This window comes from Oncorhynchus keta, chromosome 22 (genome assembly GCF_023373465.1).
Source record: "Oncorhynchus keta strain PuntledgeMale-10-30-2019 chromosome 22, Oket_V2, whole genome shotgun sequence".
Lineage (NCBI taxonomy): Eukaryota > Metazoa > Chordata > Actinopteri > Salmoniformes > Salmonidae > Oncorhynchus > Oncorhynchus keta.
Window position 1 is genome coordinate 300,116 of NC_068442.1, and position 25,759 is coordinate 325,874.

At 42.5% G+C, this 25,759-nt stretch overlaps 1 protein-coding gene across 5 annotated transcripts in view; it reads right to left on the reverse strand.

Annotated features, from left to right (window-relative positions):
• The window catches only part of LOC118376237 (reelin), a 315,561-nt gene that overhangs the window by 223,504 nt on the left and 66,298 nt on the right, over positions 1-25,759 (reverse strand). For all 5 annotated transcript variants that reach the window (XM_052474627.1, XM_052474628.1, XM_052474630.1 and 2 more), the window contains one exon: positions 20,674-20,781. In XM_052474627.1, the coding sequence (XP_052330587.1) occupies positions 20,674-20,781 (108 nt within the window). The remainder of the gene's footprint in view (positions 1-20,673; positions 20,782-25,759) is intronic.

A 25,759-nucleotide genomic window follows, 5' to 3' on the forward strand; every position in this document is an offset into this window, starting at 1 on the left:
TACATTTAAGGAACTTGACATAAAATATATATTTTCTTTATATTTCATTACTTTAAACAGAACATTTCCGAAAAGATCAAACATGGTTACATTTCATTTACATTTTGGTAATGTTCTAGGAGGGTTCTGTAACAGGTTTGAAATTGGTTCTCAAATAGTTCAAAAAAAATAGTTCAATGTTCTCAAATAGTTCAAAAAATGTTAAGAAACAACGTTCCTCTGTGGGAATTTCAGTACTTCAGCATAACGTGTCCTACAGGTTTCCTCATGGTTGTATTTAAAATAATGTTCTCCATGTTCCAACACAAAAAAACTTTAGTAAGGTTCAGAGAATGATCAAAGAATGTTATTTAAAAACATAAACAAAACACTCCTGATCCTCTATCTTGTTAAGTGTGTTCAGGTGTGTTGGCCTCGCTCACTAATTGGCCACACCTGATCTCAATGAGTGCTTGTTTCCTTTGAAATGGGGTTTGTTTGAATATACTTAATAAATAGCTTTGTATTAATAAAAAAATACACAGCCTGCTAGCTTCATCCTGTTGGCACAGTGGACAAATTCCATGGATAAAGAACAGAAGATCTTAGGTTCAAATCCTTAATTAAGGGAAATAAATGCGTAAGGAAATTAAAATTTTTACCCAAAATAAGGTAGCAGTGTTATTGAAACATTCAGTGAAAGTTTAAGTTAGTTATAGAGGACAAAAAAACTAGAAATAATCTATAATTTAAGTTTTCAAAGCATAATAAAACCTCCCAGGAAAACATTCAAGGAACCAGAGTAGAACATTCTCAGAACCCCCATGCAACCCAAGAAAAAGTTATCAGACTAGGCTAAATATTAACTTCTGTTCTCAGAACGTTTAGAAAACTTTTACCAGTCATGAAACATATGGCTTTGTTCTCACAACCAATGTTAACCCCAAAAACGATTTACCACATGAATAGAGGGTAATCTGTGTGTGTGTGTGTGTGTGTGTGTGTGTGTGTGTGTGTGTGTGTGTGTGTGTGTGTGTGTGTGTGTGTGTGTGTGTGTGTGTGTGTGTGTGTGTGTGTGTGTGTGTGTGTGTGTGTGTGTGTGTGTGTGTGTGTGTGTGTGTGTGTGTGTGTGTGCGTGTGTGTGTGTGTGTGCGTGCGTGCAGAACACATACTGTATGTGCGTGGAGAACAATCTGTGCATATGTTACTTCGGTATGGACATATTTACATTTGTTTGTGTGCATATGCATTTCTGCATGCAATGGATGTACAGGTGTGACAGCACAGCAGCCCATCTCACCCCTTCACCCATACGGTATATACAGTGGGGCAAAAAAGTATTTAGTCAGCCACCAATTGTGCAAGTTCTCCCACTTAAAAAGATGAGTGAGGCCTGTAATTTTCATCATAGGTACACTTCAACTATGACAGACAAAATGACATAATCACATTGTAGGATTTTTAATGAATTTATTTGCAAATGATGGTGTAAAATAAGTATTTTGGTCACCTACAAACAAGCAAGATTTCTGGCTCTCACAGACCTGTAACTTCTTCTGTAAGAGGCTCCTCTGTCCTCCACTCGTTACCTGTATTAATGGCACCTGTTTGAACTTGTTATCAGTATAAAAGACACCTGTCCACAACCTCAAACAGTCACACTCCAAACTCCACTATGTCCAAGACCAAAGAGCTGTCAAAGGACACCAGAAACAAAATTGTAGACCTGCACCAGGCTGGGAAGACTGAATCTGCAATAGGTAAGCAGCTTGGTTTGAAGAAATCAACTGTGAGAGCAATTATGAGGAAATGGAAGACATACAAGACCACTGATAATCTCCCTCGATCTGGGGCTCCACGCAAGATCTCACCCCGTGGGGTCAAAATGATCACAAGAACGGTGAGCAAAAATCCCAGAACCACACGGGGGGACCTAGTGAATGACCTGCAGAGAGCTGGGAGAAAGAAACAAAGCCTACCATCAGTAACACACTACGCCGCCAGGGACTCAAATCGTGCAGTGCCAGACGTGTCCCCCTGCTTAAGCCAGTACATGTCCAGGCCCGTCTGAAGTTTGCTAGAGAGCATTTGGATGATCCAGAAGAAGATTGGGAGAATGTCATATGGTCAGATGAAAACAAAATATAACTTTTTGGTAAAACTCAACTCGTCGTGTTTGGAGGACAAAGAATGCTGAGTTGCATCCAAAGAACACCATACCTACTGTGAAGCATGTGGGTGGAAACATCGTGCTTTGGTGCTGTTTTTCTGCAAAGGGACCAGGACGACTGATCCGTGTAAAGGAAAGAATGAATGGGGCCATGTATCGTGAGAGTTTGAGTGAAAACCTCCTTCTATCAGCAAGGGCATTGAAGATGAAACGTGGCTGGGTCTTTCAGCATGACAATGATCCCAAACACACCGCCCGGGCAACGAAGGAGTGGCTTCGTAAGAAGCATTCAAGGTCCTGGAGTGGCCTAGCCTGTCTCCAGATCTCAACCCCATAGAAAATCTTTGGAGGGAGTTACAAGTCTTTGTTGCCCAGCAACAGCCCCAAAACATCACTGCTCTGCATGGAGGAATGGGCCAAAATACCAGCAACAGTGTGTGAAAACCTTGTGAAGACTTACAGAAAACATTTGACCTCTGTCATTGCCAACAAAGTGTATATAACAAAGTATTGAGATAAACTTTTGTTATTGACCAAATACTTATTTTCCACCATAATTTGCAAATAAATTCATTAAAAATCATACAATGTGATTTTCTGGATTTTTTTTTCTCCATTTATTCTGTCATAGTTGAAGTGTACCTATGATGGAAATTACAGGCCTCTCTCATCTTTTTAAGTGGGAGAACTTGCACAATTGGTGGCTGACTAAATATTTTTTTGCCCCACTCTACTCTATGAAGAATACATTCCTGGAACAATTGCTCTCTCATCTTGGCTTCTATTCATGGTATCTTCCATCATCCAACATCCATAACCCCCAGAGTGCAAGGCACACATTCACACACGCACACAAATATGCACATACACACAGGAAGCCAAGACTCATTGTGAGGGTTCGGAGACGTGTCAGAATGCACTCAATGGTCCGATTCATGCATTCCGACATTCTCAGCCATTCCATTTAATTTAAGTACTGTACTTACTCTCTCACACAGACACTGTCACACATAGGTCACCCACACATGAACACACAAACACGAACCATCTCCACTCTTAAAACTTGATAAATTACCTTCATCAACCCAATCACATGTTTCTGTTGCTCATGCAGCAAAAGGTATTTAAACATGTATGTTTTTTGATGCGTTCCCTCGATCTCTCGATTCTATCATTCATTTGGGTCCTCAGATCATAAACTGTTGTTTCCTGGAATGCCTTTGTAGATATACACATGATAGATACAATGTATATATACAGGCATACAGTATACAGACATGGATGTCCATGGCTGCATGTAAATGATGAAGTTTTGCCCACGGGCAAAAGATTGTAGTCGTCCCCCTCTTGATGCCATGGGGTGGAGATACATTTTTGCAATTGTAAAGCTAATTTCCTTAAATTCCACACATTTTTCCATGATTTATGCCATGTTAATATGATATCTGAGTGAAAGTGACTAACAAAATCAATGGGGGCACCCTGGAGGTCAGGGCCAATGTGCCCTCTAAGCTGCATGCGTGCCAGAGCGCGCAGCTCCCCCGGGACTGCAGCTCCCCGGGAAGTCTCTACAAGGAAGGCTGCCGACTGAACTAATTGGTCCTGTGTCTGCTCTCCCATAAAAGATTCAGGGCTGTCCATCCCTATGCAGGACCAACCACCCCCTCCACCTGGCACCTGCCGGCATTGATGGGCTGCCCGATGACATGTCCCAGCAAGCCTCATGAGCCTCTGCCTGACTCCCCCTCTTCTCCCTCGCTTCCTCTGCTGTCCCATCAAAACATTGGATTGCTGGTGTGGCTTGAATATGTCTAGCATCTTCCCCAGTTCAGGTGGATTGTACTATTGATAACTTAGAAGAAGCAGGCTCTCCAGCATTTACCAGTGACTAGTTGCATCTTTCATTCCCATGGTTACCACAGCAGCTCAAATGCAGTAAAAATGCAGCTAAAAGTCCTCTAATTGAGAAAACCTGCAGTCCAGCTGTTGAAACAAACATTCCGATGCAATGTACAGAAAACTGCATGCATGAAAACCCAATGGTCTTTGGCTCCAGGAGATAAGATCCTCTAATCTAACTAGCTAGTTGTTTGGAGATGTAGTTTGGAGAAAAGGTCAAATGTCAAACCAATTTAACATTGTTGATAGAAAAAAAATGTATCTCTGTATTCTATACTTGAATAGCTATTAACAAAAAGGTTGATAAGAACAATGCACATAAAACATTTTAACTTTAGACATTTGCCCGTAAACGACCAGAATTCTGGTAAGTTTTTTGGGAATTCATCGCATTACATTTAGTGGCTTTTTTGGGTACTTCAGATTCTCAAAAGGCGTCTGTAATAATCTTTGGCCCTCTGTAAAATATACACAGAACCAGTCAAAAGTTTGGACACACCTACTCATTCAAGTTTTTTATTTATTTCTATTTTCTACACTGTAGAATAATAGTGAAGACATCAAAATTATAAAATAACACATGAAATAATGTAGTAACCAAAAAAGTGTAAAACAAATCAAAGTATATTTTAGATTTTAGATTCTTCAAAGCTGTCACCCTTCACCTTGATGACAGTTTTGCACACTCTTGGCAGTCTCTCAACCAGCTTCACCTGGAATGATTTTCCAACAGTCTTGAAGGAGTTGTCACATATGCTGAGCACTTGTTGGCTAGTTTTCCTTCACTCTGCAGTCCAACTCATCTGAAACCATCTCAATTGGGTTGAGGTCAGGTGATTATGGAGGTCAGGTTATCTGATGCAGCACTCCATCACTCTCCTTCTTGGTCGAATAGCCCTTACACAGCCTGGACAAATGATAGTACTGCTAAGCGCAAACCAGATGGAATGGCGTATCACTGCAGAATTATGTGTTAGCCATGCTCGTTAAAAGTGTGCCTTGAATTTAAAATAATCACCGACAGTGTCACCAGCAAAGCACCCACACCATTACATCTCCTCCTCCATTCTTTACGTTGGGAGCCACACATGCAGAGATCATCTGTTCATGTACTCTGCATCTCACAAAGACACAGCAGTCCGGGCCTCTTGAGTGGTGCAGTGGTCTAAGGCACTGCATCACAGATGCTAGCTGTGCAATTAGAGATCGTGGTTCGATTCCAGGCTCTGTCACAGCTGGCTGTGACCGGGAGACCCATGGGGTGGCGCACAATTGGCCCAGCGTTGTTCGGTGAGAGTATGGCCGGCAGGGATGTCCTTGTCCCATCGCGCTCTAGGGACTTCTGTGGCAGGCCGGGCGCATGCATGCTGACACGGTTGCCTGGTGTACGGTGTTTCCTTTGACACTTTGGTGTACCTGGCTTCTGGGTTAAGCGGGCATTGTGTCAAAAAGCATGGCTCTCGACCATCAACTCTCCCAAGTCCATGTGGGAGTTGCAGCGATGAGACAAGACTGTAACTACCAATTGGGGAAAAAGGGGTAAATAGCAGGCTGTAACCGGGAGTCTCATGGGGTGGCGCACAATTGGCCCAGCGTTGTTCGGTGAGAGTTTGGCCGGCAGGGATGTTCTTGTCCCATCGCGCTCTAGGGACTCCTGTGGCAGGCCAGGCGCATGCATGCTGACACGGTTACCAGGTGTACGGTGTCTCCTCTGACACTTTGGTGTGCCTGGCTTCCGGGTTAAGCGGGCATTGTGTCAAAAAGCATGGCTCTCGACCATCAACTCTCCCAAGTCCATATGGGAGTTGCAGCAATGAGACAAGACTGTAACTACCAATTGGGGGAAAAAAGGGGTAAATAAATCAAATCTAAAATTTGGACTCATCAGACCAAAGGACAGATTTCCACTGCTCTAATGTCCATTACTTGTGTTTCTTGACCCAAGCAAATCTATTCTCCTTATTGAAGGCCTGATTCACGCATTCTTCTCTGAACAGTTGATGTTGAGATATGTCTGTTGCTTTAACTCTTTGAAGCATTTATTTGGGCTGCAATTTTTGAGGCTGGTAACTCTATTGACCTTACCCTCTGCAGCAGAGGTAACTCTGGATCCTTCCTTTGCTGTGGCGGTAATCATGAAAGCCAGTTTCATCATAGCGCTTGATGGTTTTTGCGACTGCACTTGAAGAAACTTTCAAAGTTCTTGAAATTTTCCGTATTGACTGACATTCATGTCTTAAAGAAATGATGGACTGTCATTTCTATTTGCTTATTTGAGCTGTTCTTGCCATAATATGGACTTGGTCTTTTACCAAGTAGGGCTATCTTCTGTATACCACCCCTACCTTGTCACAACACAACTGATTGGCTCAAATCCATTAAGATGGAAAGAAATTCCACAAATTAACTTTTAACAAGCAAACCTGTTAATTGAAATGTATTGCAGGTGACTGCCTCATGAAGCTGGTTGAGAGAATGCCAAGCTTTCATCATGGAAAAGGGTGGCTACTTTGAAGAATCTCAAATATAAAATATATTTTGATTTGTTTAACACTTTTTGGGTCACTACGTTATTTCTTAGTTGTGATGTCTTCACTATTATTCTACAATGTAGAAAATGGTAGAAATAAAGAAAAACTCTGGAATGAGTAGGTGTGTAATACGTTGACTGGTACTGTAAATTAAATCATATGAAACAATGTAATTCAAATGCTATTTCGATGGGACACTTTTTGGGCTGTGAAGCCAGCATGAACTGGCAGAGTTTACCAATTGGTTGTTCCATCGTTTCGCCTTAGCTGAGGAATGCGGCCAGTGTCACAGCCACTGACAAAGCACATGCCTGCAATAATTTAGATCCTATAGCATAGGAGAGTGGTTTCGTCGCTCTAGCACATTCAGAGCTATATTAACTTTTAGCCAATTTCATCAAAGTAATCTAAAGAAATCCATCGTTTTTAGATAGATAGATGGACAAGATTAATATTACATTAAAGGCTGGTTCCTAACGAGTTCAGGAAGCCAAGCTAGAGCCCTGTCTGGTGTTCCCCCGTACCCGCTTAACTACTCCAGCGTCAGTCCTTACTGAACGCTCTAGCCACAAAACGAAGCATTGGGGAGTGCAGGCTTTCCGGTTGGTGGAGACACCAGGTCCAGGGACCGCCACCAATGAAACAGGGGTTGCATAAGCCAGCTCGTCAGGCTGTCTTGCACTAGCTGGCTCAAGTGGTTTCTTGCCCCGGTTGGCCCAGCTGGCTTGTCAGGCTGCCTGCTTGCCAGGCTGCTATGCCTCCGTCGGATCATCGGGCTCCCACGCCTCAGAGGGATCGACAGGCCTTCATGCCTCAGCCGGCTCACAAGGCTCTCACGTCTCTGCTGGTTCATTGGGATTTCACACCCAGCTGGCTTGTCCAGTGCCAATGCCTCGGCATTGGCCGGGTGGTGCCCCCAACAGGGGGGGCTACTGCCATGCGCCAGGCTCCCCAGCATTACGCACACCTGCCTTCCACCTTCATGCGCATCAGTGATTATTACCTCCCCTATATCTGTCTGTTCCCTCGTTCTGTTCCCCACTTTAGCATTGATTGTCATATGTCCTTGTATACCCGTGTGCTGATGCTGTTCCTGTCTTTTTCAGATTAAATGCTTAACTCCCCGTACCTGCTTCTCTACTCCAGGGTCGGTCCTCACAGGTGCAGACATTTTGATCAAAATATATATGTATTTTACAGTTATAAGGATGGTGTCAACAACTGAAACACTGCTGGGTTTTTCACACTCAACAGTTTCCCGTGTGTATCAAGAAGGGTCCACCACCCAAAGGACATCCAACCAACTTGACACAACTGGGGAAGCATTGGAGTCAACATGGACCAGCATCCCTGTAGAATGCTTTCGACACCTTGTAGAGTCCATTCCTCAAAAAGGCTTTGGGCAAAGGGGGTGCAACTCAATATTAGGAAGGTGTTTCTAATGTTTTGTACACTCAGTGTATATCAATACATTTTAAAAAATGTATTGAAGTACAAGTTACCAAAGTTACAATATATTACCACAGATTGCATGTTCATTACCAAAATTAGTGAATGTTCTGGTAACTTTTGTAAATTACCAGTAGCTTTGCAGCCCTAGATATCACTGAAAGCATTGATGAGAGAGACAATGCCTGTCCTGAAGCTGACGGTAGATGCCTTTAAAACTATGGGCAACGGTGAGCACTATTACCATCGTGCTTCTACACCTGCATTGCTTGCTGTATGGGGTTTTAGGCTGGGTTTCTGCACGGCACTTTGAGATATCAGATGATGTAAGAAGGGCTATTTAAATACATTTAATTTGATCAAGTGGCCGTGAGTTTTAATAGGCGTTGTGGATGGGGATGGCAGATGGGCATAAGCTGCAAGCTCCAGCTTTGAGGGTTGCGTGTTTAACCCCAAACCTTAACCCTTAACTTAACCTTTCGGAAGTCATGCAGGAGTAGCTGCATAAAAGAGGAGCAACCCAGGGTGTCCAAAAACACCTAAATTTGATGTTAGGAGCAACTTTAAAATGTGACGTTTGGAGAAATCAAATTGGTCAAACTGTGAGATCTTGTTGAGACATCTGGACCACCTGACAGCACCAGCCAACAGCATGCCTGAGGCCCAATGAAGTGGTTACAACGCTGGGTCACACACCGCCCCCATCCCCATATCCATTGCCCTATCCTAAAGCCCTCCATCCATCGGTCCTTTCCGCTATTCTGTCCCACTGTGTGTGTCAGCTCCAGCACGCCAAGGCTTTCTCTCCAGGCGCCAAGGCTAATTAGATTTTTAATTTAACGCGACTCCTCAGCTAATAGTTTGAGCTCTAGATTCATTAATGTGATTTGACTTGTTCTAATTTGTGCGCCTACGCTCTCCCCGTATCCCACTCCGCCACCTGTTAGGTCAACCAGCAAACAAACAAGCTACGGGTCGGGGCACCGCTCTCGGAGTTCACTGAGTGAAACATGTTGAGGAGACGGAGACATGGAGCGACAGGTGAGGGGGCCTGGCCTGCGGAGACAGCCTGGATCTCATAAGGAGGGCGAGAATCAAAGGCCATCAAGTCATTTTCCCCGGTTAGATTTGAGTCAGGGATGGTGTGTGTCACAGCAACAGCCTGGATCTCCTAAGGAAGCCAATGTCATTTTCCTCAGTTAGATTTGAGTCAGGGATGGTGTGTGTGTGTCTCACAGCAACAGCCTGGATCTGGTTAGGAAGCCAAGGTAATTTTCCTCTGTTAGATTTGAGTAAATACAACATTATTATGTAAAACAGAATGTTGCATTTTCTTTTTCTGGAGTGGAATTCCACACTAAGTAACATTTGTATTCTCTATTTGGAAACAGATGGGGTGATAATAAGGAAGACAAAGAAGGAAACGGGGATTGAACCCTGGTCTCCATATATGAGCCAGGAGTGTTACCCACTTGACCATGGCTATGCACTGAACCAGGCATATTAACAACACATCTCTATAAAGCTTTCAGATCACAGAGGACCGGAACCAGGAGTGAAAACTCAAGAACCAAAGGAACCCAACTTCCAAGCCCCTTCATCATGTAGAATCATAAATGTTTTCTATTATGTTTTTTTGCAAGGAACATTAAAAATGAATAGACTTCAGAGTGCACCTTGGATGGGCATACACCTTGTCACAACAAAATACTTTTAGGAAACCAAATCCTCAATACTCTCCTTCAGAGAAAACCCCACAGACCCCCACACTTTCAGGTTGATTCTATCTAGAATTCCTACGGCTTTTAATACAGCAGCAAAGGGAAATTGCATAGTTACTCCATGCCCACCTCCCTTCCAGCTAGTTGAGGGTAGAGATGATGCACACCCACTATTGTTCACAGAAATGTGTCAAACACAGCCGCCTTTGAGACAAAATGTTCACACTCTCTCTCTCTTGCTTCTCTCTCCTTTTCTCTCTCCCTCCCTTCGCCTCACTCTCTCGCTGACTCTCACTCCCTCGTTCTCCTCTTTCTACCCTGACCCCCTGCACCCCTCTTTCTCTTTCCATCTCTTCATCTTTCCCTTTCCTCTCACTTCCGACCCTTACAGCTCTCTGGCATGGCACCAGCCTCTCCACGGTAGAAAAATAACCATTCTATGTGTGTGGGGGGCATCGCAGCATCATCGCTTTGAAATCTCCGTCACAGTCCAACTGCTCTACCACCACACTCACTCCTCCTTCCCTCCCTCTCTCTCTCTCTATCCATCTCTTTCCTTCTATCTATCTGTTCCTCTCCTCTCTCCCTCTGCCATTCTCTATCTTTATGAAACATGATGATGCAGAAAGACTGTGCATCAAAGCACACCCACAATAGCTGTGGGAGTTCAAAAATGGAGTGAGTGAGTTGTGTTCTCCAGAGCAGCTGTATATAAAGTTAACTCCATACGTATGCAGAGGTACAGTATGTGTGCACCAGTGAGTGCATGTACTGTGTAGGTGCTTGTTAGTATATGTGTGATTGTTTATCTCATGTCTAACCCTTATCTGAGCTCGCGCTCCACTGGACATTGAGAGAGAGTACCCAAATGTTGAGCCACCTGTTAGTGCCCTGCGGTATTGTGGGATTGAGAGAAAGACATACAGAAGACCAATCTGTGTAGCGGGTTACCGTGCCAACAACACAGAGATTTTTACAGATAGCTGTGTGTGTGTGTGTGTGTGTGTGTGTGTGTGTGTGTGTGTGTGTGTGTGTGTGTGTGTGTGTGTGTGTGTGTGTGTGTGTGTGTGTGTGTGTGTGTGTGTGTGTGTGTGTGTGTGTGTGTGTGTGTGTGTGTGTGTGTGTGTGTCCGTCCGTCCGTCCGTCCGTCTGTCCGTCTGTCCGTCTGTCCGAAAGAGAGTACAAATCACATCCTACACAAAACCCGCTCCTCTTTTGACAATCTTCAGTGCTTATTAATTTATCCGTAGAACCATCAGACTCTCCAGGCCCTACACACACATACCCCAAGGAAAGGCACACACACAAAGAGGCTGAGGAGAGGTGGCAACCACATTGGAAGTGCTAGGCACATACACACACGCAGGCAGACAGACATCATCAGAAATAAGAGTCATCAGAGCCCTTGGAAAAAGTCTGAGACTTTGGACACAGAGCTAGGGCTGGGCGATATGGCTTAAAAATAATATCTAGATTTTTTGGGGCGATTTACGATATACAAAATATCTGGACAGTGACATTTTTTGTTGTTGTTTATGCTCTGTACTCCAGCACGTTGGATTTCAAATGATACAATGACAAAGAGGTTAAAGTGCTGATTGTCAGTTCTAATTTGAGGGTGAACCGTTTAGAAATTACAGCATAGTATTGGGACACATTCACTTATACACATATACTGTATGTGTATTAGTAAAAAGTGTCATATTTAGTTAATATGTGCAATAGTAAAACGTTTAATTTGATCCTATTTTCATAGCAATCAATGACTACATCAAGCTTATGACTCTACAGGATTGTTTTGGTTGTGTTTCAGATTATTTTGTGCCCAATAGAAATTAATGGAAAATCATTTATTGTTTCATTTTGGAGTCACATTTATTGTAAATAATGATGAGTGAAAAGGTTACTTCTTTTTATGTAGGCCTATAGAATATAAAAATGATAGTTTCCCCAATATGTTAGTTCATATTATAATTAGTTCATATTATGCACATGTAACTTTTTTTTCATTTGGGAACTGTAATTTTATATTTAATTCCATGATATTGTTCTTACAAAATAGATTTGTGTTGACTGTGATCAGGGTATGGGAATATAAGAACATCTGCTAGGCTACATTAACAAACTGGGCATGCATAGCTCACCGCATGATCCTCAAACCAAAGACTTGCCAAACTCATGTCTCTAAAATTGAATTCAAAGGCAGTGTTCGAATGACTGTATCGCCTAATAAGACATGTATTTGTTTCATTGTTATTTAATTCAAAGACTTTCTTTTTTACATTTCATTTTATGCAGCCTAAATGCAAAATGTATAGGTATGTTGTTGAAGTGCTGTTAAGCTCCTTCCTGCCTGTAGCGTGTCTCAAATGCTTCACAATTGGTTTCTTAAGTGGCAGGCTTGAAATAATAATAATAATATGTCTTCAATCATTCATTTGCATTCCTTCTTTGGTTGCTTGGATTGCTCCGGACAGATTTAGAGTTAGTATGTTGTTTAGTAGCCTGTAGCCTGCAAATAAATTGATAATAACACAATAATAACACAATCACACATTTCTAATCAAGCAAAGTCAATGTTATGTCTCCTTGGCTATAAAAGGTTGTAGCAGAGCCTGTCAATGTCAGAGACAAACCAAAGAAATCTCATATGCATCGGAGTCATGACTGGACAGCGTCCCATCATACAAATGCATGGCAAACATTTTTCAACCAGGGAGGTTGCGACACAAAATAAATAAGGATATAGTTCATGCCTTACCTTTGAAGATCTTCTTCTGTTGGCACTCCAAAATTTCCAAGAAACATCACAAATGGTCCATTTGTTCGATAAATTGCTTCTTTATATCCCCAAAATGTGAATTTATTTGGCGCGTTTGATTCAGAAAAACACCCGTTCCAACTCGTCCAACATGACTACAAATTATCTAATAAGTTACCCGTAAACTTGGTCCAAACATTTCAAACAACTTTCCTAATCCATCTATAGGTATCCTAAAATGTAAAATATCGATACAATTTAAGACAGAATATATTGTGTTCAATAGCAGATAAAATCAAAGTGGAGCGAGCTACAGGTCGTGCGCACCAAACAAAAGAGTACACTTGGCTTGACAATAAAAACAGCAGAGGCCCATGCACGCTCCCCTGCGGTACGCCATAACTCATTGGTTTTGCCTGAGACAGTGAACCATTAACCTCTACTATTTGCATTAACCTCTACTGAAAATCATATGTTAGACTTTGTTAACATATTCATACATTTGCTCATGTACAACTCTCTCCAGGATATTTGATACTATACAGAGGATAGGCCCAGGGTCAGACTTTATCCCCTTCTTATACAGAGGTATAACTTTAGCTTGTTTGATGTCCCTGGGAAAGATGCCTTGTTCAAGAGAGAGATTAACGATATGTGTAATACAAGGGTCAATTTGCTCAGCAGAATCTATTAGAAACCTTGCAGGAATATTATCCAGGCCTGTGGCTTTGGAGCATTCAAGCTCTGCCAGCATACTGACTATTTTGGCTGTTGCTACCTTTGCAAAAGAAAAAGAGTTTGGCTGAACCCCTAACTCTACATAATACTTCTTGACTTGTTTGCTTCCATACAAACCAGAACTGGTGGGCAGCTTGCTAACCAGCTTGCTGGCAACATATACCATCTCCCCCCTGATGTTCAGTCCAATATTGTTTAGTTTGTTTTTGGTAGTGTTACTACAGCCTAGTTCCTTAAATGATCTCCAAAACTTTTGTTCTCAATTATTTTCTCAGCAAAGTAACCCCTCTTAGCTCCATCCATCCTGCTCTGTGCTTCATTTCTGTGACGTTTATATAGGACAAAATCAGGCTGCTCTTGAGAGTTCTTACATTTTTTAAAGGCCTTATTCCTTACTTGGATAGATTCTAGAATCTCATGATTAAACAAAGGGCTAGATCTCTGCTTTACCCTGACCCGTCCAATGGGAGCCATCCCGTTCACCATATAAAGGAATCTACATTTAAAGACTTCTCAGGTACTGTCTACCCCTACACTATCTAGCACAGGTGACCAGTCAATTTTACCCACTTCCTCCCTAAACTTTTCAACACAGTATTTTTTGAGTCCTCTGATTCTAACGGTTTTGTGACACTTAAATATAGTGCAAAATGTAATAAAAGGATCACTGATTACATATACTATTACTCCACTGCGATATTTTAGATTTATCAGACACCAATATTAAGTCAATTCTACTTTGCACTGTTTCACATATCCTGGTGGGATCTTTTATCATTTGGGTCAGAGCAAGTGATCTACAAAAGTGCATAAATACATGTGGGTTGGGCTATTCTTTTTGGCAGACATCAGTATGGAAATCCCCTAACAAAATGATTTCCTTCAACAGGGAATCATTACAGTTTGTCAATGGTGTGTGTGTGTGTGTGTGTGTGTGTGTGTGTGTGTGTGTGTGTGTGTGTGTGTGTGTGTGTGTGTGTGTGTGTGTGTGTGTGTGTGTGTGTGTGTGTGTGTGTGTGTGTGTGTGTGTGTGTGTGTGTGTGTGTGTATTCATCCTTCTCTAAGTGGCACAGTCAGGGTGCTGTCAGCCCAGTGTTAGGGAGCAGCCTGATCACAGGGAGAGTGTGTATTAGTATGAATCTGTGTATGTACAGTATGTATGTGTATGTGTGTGTGTGTGTGTGTGTGTGTGTGTGCGTGAGCAGCTTGATCAAAGAGAGAACAGAGCTTTTGAAGTCTCACAGGGACTGACAGCTCCGAACCCCATGGGAACCAGTTCTCTCCCCTCCCTCCACCCCTTCATTGCTCTTTACCCCACACTACCCTCCCCCTCCTCTCTAACCATCCACTGTTTCCTTTCCACTCCCTCTTGCTTTATCCCTACTTTCTCTCAGCATCTTCTCCTGCCATCTTTCTCCACTTGGATTCTATGATGCTCTGATGGAAGCATGGAGAAGCATACAGGCACAGTGTTGCTCTCTCTCTCCCTCTCTTTACCTCTTCCTCTCCCCCTCACTCTTTCCTGCGACTGTAAGGACAGAAGACACTTTGGAACCTATCTATCATCTAACACACCAGGTAGCGTGTCATGATGGGTTGCCGTCTCTCATCTGCCCGACAGCTAACTGACATCCAATCTGACTCTACAGCAGAGAGGGCCCTGACACTGACCTTCATCCTTCACTATGATTCGTGTGTGTGTGTGTGGGGGGTGGGCTGTGCCTGTGGGTGCGAAGGAGAGGAAGTGGAAGTGTGCCTGCATGTGTCACCCCCGATTTTTAATCAGTTATTTATTTTTTAATCTAGGTGTGTGTGGAGTGGCTGTTAAGAGGTGCACTTTGTCACAGTGTGTGTGTTTGGCTGATCTTCTCTCTCAGGCACCAACACGCCCCACAAATACCTCCTGACATGCAAATTAAGGAGAATATAAACAGAGCGCTCCAAATGAGACATCCATCAATGACTGAAGGTTCCATCCGACTCAGCATCGCTGCAGGAACACCAATCACCCACACTGTCACTGGGAATGATGGAATGCTGCTTACCCTGCCATCCCATCCTCTTTTCTCCTGGCAACACTCTTCTTTCTCAAATTCCGTCTCTCCTAACTCTTTCCTCTGCCTTTCTCACTAATTCCCTCTAGCTGTCTGGTTTTCATCAGTCTATTTCTTGTTATACCCTCATGCTCATCTTTGAACAATTTTCTGCAATTTCACATCTCTCTCTCTCTCTCACTTATTTCTCTATCTGTCTCTCAAACATTATGTCCTGTCAGTCTCTGTGACATTTGCAAAGCCGTTTCTTGATAACAACAAAATCTCATGATTTTACCAATTTGACTTCCCCGACGTCCTCAGGACATGGACGTCCAATTTCAAAGTAATTATTGAGCAATCTGCCTGCTTAATCAGCAGTTGACTGCAGAGAGCCTTACAGAATCCTTTCCCTCCCTGCCTACCTGGGTTTCAAATGCATTACACAAGATGTGACATTACAGAGGCTTTCTTTGATTCATTGAATGATGATGCATCTGAAAAACATATTGCATTCATTAGTGGTGCAGCTACAAACCAGTCGAACTGTGACAAATCAGTTTAACTCTAACTTTGAGTCAATATACACGTTGTGTGGTCCTATATATCATGTAATCACTTCTGTTTAATTCTGTGTGTGTGTGTGTGTGTGTGTGTGTGTGTGTGTGTGTGAATTGTACATAAATTACAATTCACACAAGCACGCATGCACACAAACACATTAAGGACGATGCCAATTTTAAAGGGCAAATATAAACTGCGTGAGTTCACTTTTAGAAGCCAAAAGCCTTGGAATGGAAAGAAAGGGCTTTTTAATGGAAGTCAAAAGAAGGGACATTCTTGAAATGATCAGACAGCTCACTCAGTTTAAATCTCATGCTGTTTTTCTGGCAAGAAGGTGTGTAAAAGAAAGACATCCGTTGTAAAAGTGGACGAGCAAAGGAACACACATGAGCACACAGACAATGATTTATTGTATAAAACTACAAAATACAAATGTCTCTAACAAGATATTGTCACGTTGTAAAATAAATAGTAAAAAAGTAAATAAATGATCATTTTATATTGCATTGTGTCTACTATCTATATTGTCTCTCCTTGCAGTACGGCACAAACTATGGGTCCTGTGAATACACTCCACTTAAACATCAATAAAGACTACAGTCAATTGACACTATGTTACCTCTCTCAAACATAATATTGTTTTCTGTTCCAACATGTCGCAATGTAGATAACCATAGAGCAGAGGTAGCGTAGCATGCTAATTACTACACCATAAAGTGCTGTGGTCAGCCAGCCACCCATGGGCTAGCGCAAGAGCCTGGACCTCAGCTCAGCTCTTATATACAGTCGGAGTTAATGGCACTATATGAGATATTTACAGGCATTTTTATACATTTTGTGAGTTATAAATTACATTTCACCAGCCAAATCTCCCAGTTGAAATGACAGTGCTGCTGTTTGGGTGAAATATAAATCCCAGATTGTAGTTTTAAGCACAAAGCTAACCCCATGTCACACACACACAAGGCTCAAACCAGAGGCCATATAACCATGGTATTGGCATACTGCAGTCTGCCCTAACTGGTACCTCTGTCACAAACACACACACACACACACACACACACACACACATAAATAGGAATGGCAGCATTTCTGTGTTTGTGTGTATGTGTCTACCTGTGTTTCTTTGTGTATTTGGTTCAGTACATGGATGTATGATCTCTGTGATTACTTGTAGTAGTTCAGAGTGAACTCTTATGACATTTTATGGAATTGTCCTCTCAGGAATGCTGTCTTCTCTCTATTGCACCCAGCCCATCCCCCTCAGGTCATCACACACAGATGGACGTTGTCTGGTTGGATTCGATTGGATCCAAATTAGTTATTACAGTATTACCTTTGGTTTGGTCTGTGGATTGGTCAAAAATTGATTTTGAATAGAAACAAGTCAGATCTGTAATAAATGGAATGAAGGTATGTTTGTTCTCTCTCTTCTCCTCTATCTGGCCCATGGAATAATGCTGTGTGAATTGTTTCTCCTGTGAGCTTCCTTTGTAGGTCTGTTATGTTCATGCTTTGCTTTGTAACTCAAGGATCTTCATGCCTAGAATAATGCTTTGTAATGCTGGTTAATACTTTGTGAAACCTACGCGTATGACTTGTATAATTTAATAATTCCTTTTACAATGTTAATTAAATGTTTTTGCCTTTGATAGACAATTGTCACGCCCTGGTCGAAGTATTTTGTGTTTATCTTTATGTATTGGGTCAGGCCAGGGTATGGCATTGGGTTTTTGTATTGTGGTGTGTTTTGTCTTGGGGTTGTGGTGTTGGTATTGGGATTGTAGCTTAGTGGGGTATCTAGCAAAGTCTATGGCTGTCTGGAGTGGTTCTCAATCAGAGGCAGGTGTTTATCGTTGTCTCTGATTGGGAACCATATTTAGGCAGCCATATTCTTTGAGTTTGTCGTGGGTGATTGTCCTTAGTGTCTTTGTTCCTGTCGCTGTGTTAGTTGACACAAGTATAGGCTGTTTCGGTTTTCGTTTCGTTATTTACGTTCTTTGTTTTGTAGTGTTTGTGTTATTTCGTGTTTACGTTGTTTATTAAACATGGATCGCAATCTACATGCTGCATTTTGGTCCGAATCTCCTTCACACCTAGAAAACCATTACAACAATTCTCAGACCTTTCTTGATTGCCTATTACTGTAACTCAACTATAGTTTCTTGCATATTGCTAAATCTTCTTTATGGAGACAGATAAACATTGTATTATGCTAATTGCCCATGTCTTCTCATGGGTCACTTGTGAGGTATATATAATACACAGTACACATATCAAATATTACCCCATTTAAGACATGAATGGGTTAAAGGACACATACAGACATAGTATGTCTTTGTCTTTCACTCTGTTTCTAAAACGGTCCTCCCTCTCCCACCCTAAAGGGGAGAGAGAGAGAGAGACGTAGACTAGAGGAATCAGAGCAGAGCCGCTGAATACATTCAGTCAGTGCTTGACTTGGGAAGGGAGAAGTGCAGAAGCTGTCTTTTTCCACGTCCGTCCATTAGATTATGGTCACCACAATTCACAAATGACATGCTATAAAGACCGCTGAGTATTTTAGGGGTTCATACACATTTTCCATGACTTCTCCATGACTTTAAACCACATGTTCATGACTAGTATTATAGCCTGCATGAAAAAGAAAGCATTATTGACACGTGAAGACTGTCTTTTCCCATGTAGGCCTTCCATCTCTTGCCATTGTGCCATTGATCAAGACACTTAACCCCCCTAAAAGCTAGGTATCTAGCTAGACATATTTATATATAAGGCTAAAATATTTGTTTCAGGGGAGATCTATGCACATCAAGTCATTTGTCAGTTACGCTACGTTGTCACAATTACATGGCTACTGTTTAATAGAGGGGAATCCCAGTTTTTCAACGGTGCAGATTTATTTAGTGGGAAGAAGGCGACATCGACCTTGAGACACGCACTGAAGGGTCATTCGGATGATGGCTGATAGGTTGATTTTTCATTGATTGATTGGCTAATATTTAAGTGTTCCTTCATTAAATATATTACAAAAATGGTGAAATAAATGTATTTTCATGACCTTACAGACCCTAATTTTACAACCTTCAACAGCGCATCATTGCGCATACAAGCTGGCCCATTTTCAATCTGCACAATTGCGAACTGACAGCCTACTATCACGCACAGATTCACAGTCTAGTGGCAAATAAACTTGAACAAAGCCAAACCAGAAAATGAATTCCCAATAGCCATTGCTATTCAATTCAGATCCCGCCTTCATTCTGCTTTGATAAACCTTCTTTGCCTTGGTTTGTGAATCTGGGCCGGTGATAGGCTACTTTGTTTTATAGAGAAGCGCGCTGGACAACTCTGGCCCCAGCAGAGCTCTTCAGCTGAAACTAGAGTGGATGACTGAGTAGTCTAGTGACTACCACTGTTGAACTTTTCCGGCAGAGGATGAGACTGGCAGAACGGGCAGCTACCCATCAGTCTGCCAGTTTGTCCACACATTCTTCAAATGAATGAGTCACGGCTCAATTAGTCTCTGTGAAGCAAAGGTGACACAATGTTGGAGGTCCAAAGCTTGGATGCCTTCAGGGTTGCAAAATTGTAATGAACTCCAGTGGCAGGGGAAAAGACAGAGTGGACAGTGTAGGCACAGTTCTGGGACTGGAGCCCTGCTCTCTGTGTGGGTCCATTATGGCCACAGGAGACCTCCATCCTGGCACACTGGGCTTCCCATCCGTTGATATCTCAATTTAGGCACCTTCTCAGTTCAACTCATAGACTATATTATCCTTACTGCGTTACATTTCTTACAACTGAGTTTCTCTGTTAGACCAAATTGATGGTTTAGATGGTCAGAATTGGAGTCCTATCATTTCAGCCTCAAGCGCCAGCAGGCACAAAGACGATGAATTAGTAAGTAAGCAAGAATTCAGTCCTTGACCTTTTCTAAAAAATGTCAAACCCATGCCCAGTAAACACCAATGGTAGCTATACAGCTATTACATCACAGAATCCAGCCATTACATTTTTTCACTGAACTTCATGCCCATGGCTAACGCTGATGGTAGAGATAAAGCTATGACATTACAGGCATGTTTTCACAGAACTTCCCATAATCCAATCTTTGGAATGTCCCAAAAGCAGTTCCTAAGAAAAACTGCATGACCTTTTGTATACATGTGACTGCTTGTCCTGTACACCAGCTGAATGGTGGTACAGGACGAATTGTCCTGATGAATTGTCATACTATAGTCAGTCAGTATGATCTCTTTCTCTATTTTCCATTGTTCCAACTTCTCCTGTGGTTTAGAATGTACTTCCCACATAATTTAACAGAACATATAGTACCTCTGGTATTTCCCCCCTCTATGGACAGATCTGCGTTCCCTTCATTCTACAATCAAACAGCAAGAGTGTATCAACCCCAACCCCAGGCCACATCAACCCTAGACTCAACCCCAGTCTCATCCATCATAGCCTGTCTGACGCCCTGTGTGTGTTCTTTGGGTTGTGAGCCCTCTGACTGAGTCTGGACTGGGATCAGAGGCCTGTGGAGGAGGGACTGGGATCAGAGGCCTGTGGAGGAGGGACTGGGAGAACCTGGGATCTTAATACACTAAAGTGGTTTCCTTTCATTCATTTTTGCATTGTTCTGTAACCATGGGGGGGGGGAGTGATTTGCCAGTAACTTCTGATCAAGAAAAGGAAATCATATAATAGTCCACTATGGAATTTTCAACTGATTGTTCATCTTTTAGGTCTAATCTTCATAGTAGATGTCATTCGTTAGGTTATCATATTGTTACTGAGGATGTCCAGAACTGAAAGGTTGACTCACCGAAGCCGAAGGCAGCAGGAGCAGGGATAGGAGCAGACTGGACAGGAGTGGACGTGTAGAGACCGGTCACCAGCAGACCATCAAAATACACACTGGTGGAGACAGTCACTGTGGAGAGACCGAAACAAGAGTGTGATGTAAGAGAAGCACTGCTAAGTTATCTGGTCATCTTTCTTCAAACACTCACACACATTGGAATAAACACACAAAGAAACTAGCAACAGGCAAAGTAGTAAATTCATAACAACGTGTTGGAATAGAGAACACTAGTAATGTCTTTTTTTTTGTAGGAACTAACTTGTTGGCCAAGTCTATGATGAAAATAAATGCTAAAAATAAGGTAGGTGGTAAAAACGGGCTTGCTCTATGAAATAATCTTCATCAGCTAAAAATGTACAGTTTGTGAAATTTGAAGCATTTACAGTATGCAATAAAAACAAGTACATAATGCAGATAAAGGCTTCATAATTCATAAAGGTCGTCTTAACTAACTGATATTATCATAGAACACAACATAAAGGTCACGTTAACTGACTGATATTATCATAGAACACAACATAAAGGCCATGTTAGCTGACTGATATTATCATAGAACAAAACATAAAGGTCATGTTAACTGACTGATATTATCATAGAACACAAGATAAAGACTTCATAATTCACAAAGGTCATGTTAACTGACTGATATTATCCCACAGAAACAAACATTTCAGATCTCCTAAGCCTGTTAACCTCAGACCATATTTTTAGCGTTTATCCCATATTCCCATTCTTTCCCCATTAATTTTCCCCATAGAAAGGGCTGAAGGAACCAGAGGTTACTCATTTCTGGTTTTAGGACTACATTCTGGCGAGCACTATCGCAAGCAAGATAATATGAATATAATATGAAACACTCAAACCTGAGGTATGGCTCTAATTGCATTACCTCCCTGCAAAGTATCTTAATCACCAATGAATGTATATGCTAATTACTTACAAGATCAAGGATCAACATCAACACTAAGTCCTAGTCCTGTAATTATTATGATAGAAATCCTACAAACACAGGCCCACCTCTCCAGTAACATACAGCAGACTACATACTGATGCTAGATCATTAGCCAGTGTGATGTGTATCTATCTGGCAGAGAACATGCCCACCACCACCTTTAACACTCTCCCTGCTGCTAACGAGACTAACGAGCACAGAGCACAGGTGTTCACGAGGGTCTGGCAATCAGAGAGGGGGAGGGGTAGAGGGTAACGGGTGTAAAGGTGAGAAGGAGTCCCCTAAGGGAGGCAGGGGGTTGTGTAAATAACAATATTTGTATGGGAGAGAGGGAAGGGAGAGGGAGAGATGGAAAAGACGGAACAGAGGTGAGTGCAGGTGCTGGGATGTTCCGGAGGTGCGGTTTGCATCCAGTTACAGATGCCAACTCTGACAAATGTTACTCCACCCAAGAAATAAGACTATGGCAGCATAGGGAGAATGGCTTTCTGGTCTCTGTGGAGGTTTGAGTCACATACTAGGAGTGTTTTGTTATCTGATCTAACCACCCACTCTTCCACAGTGTGATCTACCACAGTATACCTGCTGGGGAAATCAAAGATCCTTATTGATGAGTCAAACGAAAGGACTTTGATGATGGTGTTACTCAGGGACTAGGCAATCCATCAATCCATGCCAGGTAGCCACAGTGTAGTCCCGGGGAGCAGAACGTCGATCAACAGTGTATCCAGCAGGTTAACTAGCTATTGGTTTTCTGTATAAATCTAATTCTGATTGACAGGACCACAGTACCACAAGACTACATTACTGGAGTTACTGTAAAACCTCACTAGCCACAGCAGGACTATATCGATGGATTGAAAACACCACAGGACAACTTCACTGTAAGAAAATATATTTGGACTACATGACTATTGAGTGACAGGACCACAGGACCACACAACTACACGATTACATCACTAGTGTAAAACATCACTGGACTAGACGACTTTTGACTGACTGGACCACAGCACTACATCATTGACATAAAAATACCACAGGACTACATAGCTACATCACTGGGGTAAAAACAACTAGCATCACTGACTTTGTGGCTCATGGCTTGGCCTGGTGCCAACCAGACAGATCCTATGGCTACGAGGGGAAAACTAAGGCTCTAAAGGAATACAGTACACTCCCAAAATGAATATGTGTCTGGCTGGGTTCTGTATGTCAAAGAAGAAAGAGAGAGGAACCAAAGCTGACCCGGGATTCCACCTCAGTTTATTATGGAACTGGGTGAAGGATGAGAGACAGAGACTCGTAGTGTAATACCATCTGGGTCTGTTTAGGTGTGGGGAATTTGGGGAAGCAAACTTCTGTGGCCTCATGTCTGTCTGTATGTCTATCTGTCTCTGTCTGTCTCGGTCTACGGACGCTAGCGGTTCCTGTGGTGGACTTCATGACCCTAGTTGAAAGGTAGTCATTTATACTGACAAAAATATAAATTAGGCCCTGATCTATAGATTTCACATGACTGGGCAAGGGGCGCAGCCATGGGGCCTGGGAGGGCATAGGCCCACCCACTGGAGAGCCAGGCACAGCCAATCAGAAGGAGTGATTCTCCGCAAAAGGGCTTTATTGCAAACAGAAATAATCCTTAGTTTCATCAGCTGTCCATGTGGCTGGTCTCAGACGAACCTATAGGTGAAGAGCCAGATGTGGAGGTCCTGGGCTGGCGTGGTTAGACGTGGTCTGCAGTTGTGAGGCCGGTTGGACGTATTGGCAAATTCTCTAAAATGATAATGGGGATGGCTTACGGTAGACAAATAAATATTAAATTATCTGACAACAGCTCTAATAGACAATCCTGCAGTCAGCATGCCAATTGCATGCTCCCTCAAAACTTGAGACATCTGTGGCATTGTGTTGTGTGACAAAACTGCACATTTTAGAGTGGCCTTTAATTGTCACCAGCACAAGGTGCACCTGTGAAATGATCATTGTGTTTAAAAAGCTTCTTGATATGCCACACCTGTCAGGTGGATGGATTATCTTGGTTGTCACGCCCTGGTCTTAGTATTTTGTGTTTTCTTTATTATTTTGGTCAGGCCAGGGTGTGACATGGGTTTATTTATGTGATGTGTTTTGTCTTGGGTTTTTTGTAGGTATTGGGATTGTGAATTAGTAGGGTTATCTAGAAATGTCTATGGTTGCCTGAAGTGGTTCTCAATCAGAGGCAGGTGTTTATCGTTGTCTCTGATTGGGAACCATTTTTAGGCAGCCATATTCTTTGAGTGTTTCGTGGGTGATCTTTCCTGTCTCTGTGTTAGTTTGCACCAGTATAGGCTGTTTCGGTTTTCGTGTTACGTTTTTGTATTGTTCGTGTTTATTCGTTATTAAACATGTATGAAAATTACCACGCTGCATTTTGGTCCGATCCTCGAGGAGATAGAAGAAAACCGTGACATTGGTAAAGGAGAATTGTTCACTAACAGGGATGTAAACACATTTCTGCACAACATTTTTGAGAAATAATATTTTTTGTGCATATCGAATATTTCTGGGATCTTTCATTTAATCTATTGAAAGATGGGTCCAACACCTTTGTTGTTTTTGTGTAGTATATTTACATGTTTTATTAATCAGTCACCCATTCAAGCAGAGCCCACCAGTTACCCACATTGTCAAATATCTCATTCCTTCCTCTTGGGCCACCCACAGGCCATGGACAAGGGGTTTCAGCCCCTGCATTAATCCGGCACTACTCCTCCCTGTCTGTCCCCTCATCTCTTTCCTCTCCTCCCTGTTGGAAATCCCACTCATCGCTCCATGTCCTTTCCAACCACTCTGCTAAAAACCGCCCCACGCTCACAGAAAGAAAAACAAGCTCTTCAAATTCCCTCCATTCATTAAAATCACAATTTAACCAAAACCCATCTATTTTTTTGTGACTACCTGAACCTACAATTTGGTTTTGAAGTATTGAAACCAAACCATTTGATTTGAAAGAAAAGTAAACATGAAAGGGTGAATGTAAGAAGTGCACACCATTTCAGATAGGCTATATGTCATATTAAATAGCATATAAACACTCTAAATAGGTCAGGAGCCAGACAGGGAGCCTACGAAGGAAAGACAATTAATTATTTAGGCTACATTATTTCAATTATTTCAAGGCTATAGCCTACAAATAAATATATTGTGAAGCATTTGTGAGTGTGACACAATAGGCTGGTAGGGACATAAAACACTTTTAAACACCATTTCATTGTATTAAATCACTATAGGCTATACATTGCGCATATGGGATGTGGCTTACTTAGATGTAAATACAAATAAATAAATAAATGCCTTATTAGGCTCAGTCTACAGCGCCTTTGAATTCATTTTTAGAAACAGGAGTTTGGCCTGTGTCTGTGGCTTCAGGGTCATGCAATGGTGCTTGGAGAGCAGGCCAGCAGCAGAGAATATCCTCTCCGCACTTGCAGAGCCACTGGGGATGCTAAACACCCACTTTCTCTCCTCCCTGTCTCCACCCACTCTCTCCTCTCTCTCCTTCCACTCTCTCTCCTCCCTGTCTCTCCTCACTGTCTCTCCTCCCTCTCTCTCCTACCTGTCGCCTCTCCGTCTTTCTCATCGGTCTCTCTCACCCATGACTGTCCTCCCTCTCCTTCTTCCCCCTTTCTCCTCCCTCTCTCTCACCCCTCTCTCTTCTCTCTTTCTCTTCTCCCTCTCTTTTCTCCATGTCTGTCATCTCTCTCTCTCTCCTCCCTCTCTCTCCCTCTCTCTCTCTCTCCACTCCCTCTCTCTCTCCTCAATCTCTCATTCCTCTCTCTCCTCCCTGTCTCTCCTCTCGCTCCTCCCTGTCTCTCCTCCCTCTTTCTCATCTGTCTCTCTCATCCATGTCTCTCCTCCCTCTCCTTCTTCCCTCCTTCTCCTCCCTCTCTCTTCTCCCTCTGTCATCCCTCTCTCTCTCCTCCCCCTCTCTCCTCCCTCTCTCCCCTCCCTCTCTCTTCCCTGTCTTTTCTCCCTCTCACTCCTTCCTGTCTCACTCCTCATCTTGTCTCTTGTCCCTTGTCTCTCTTCCAATCTTCCCACTCCAGCCTTTGTTAA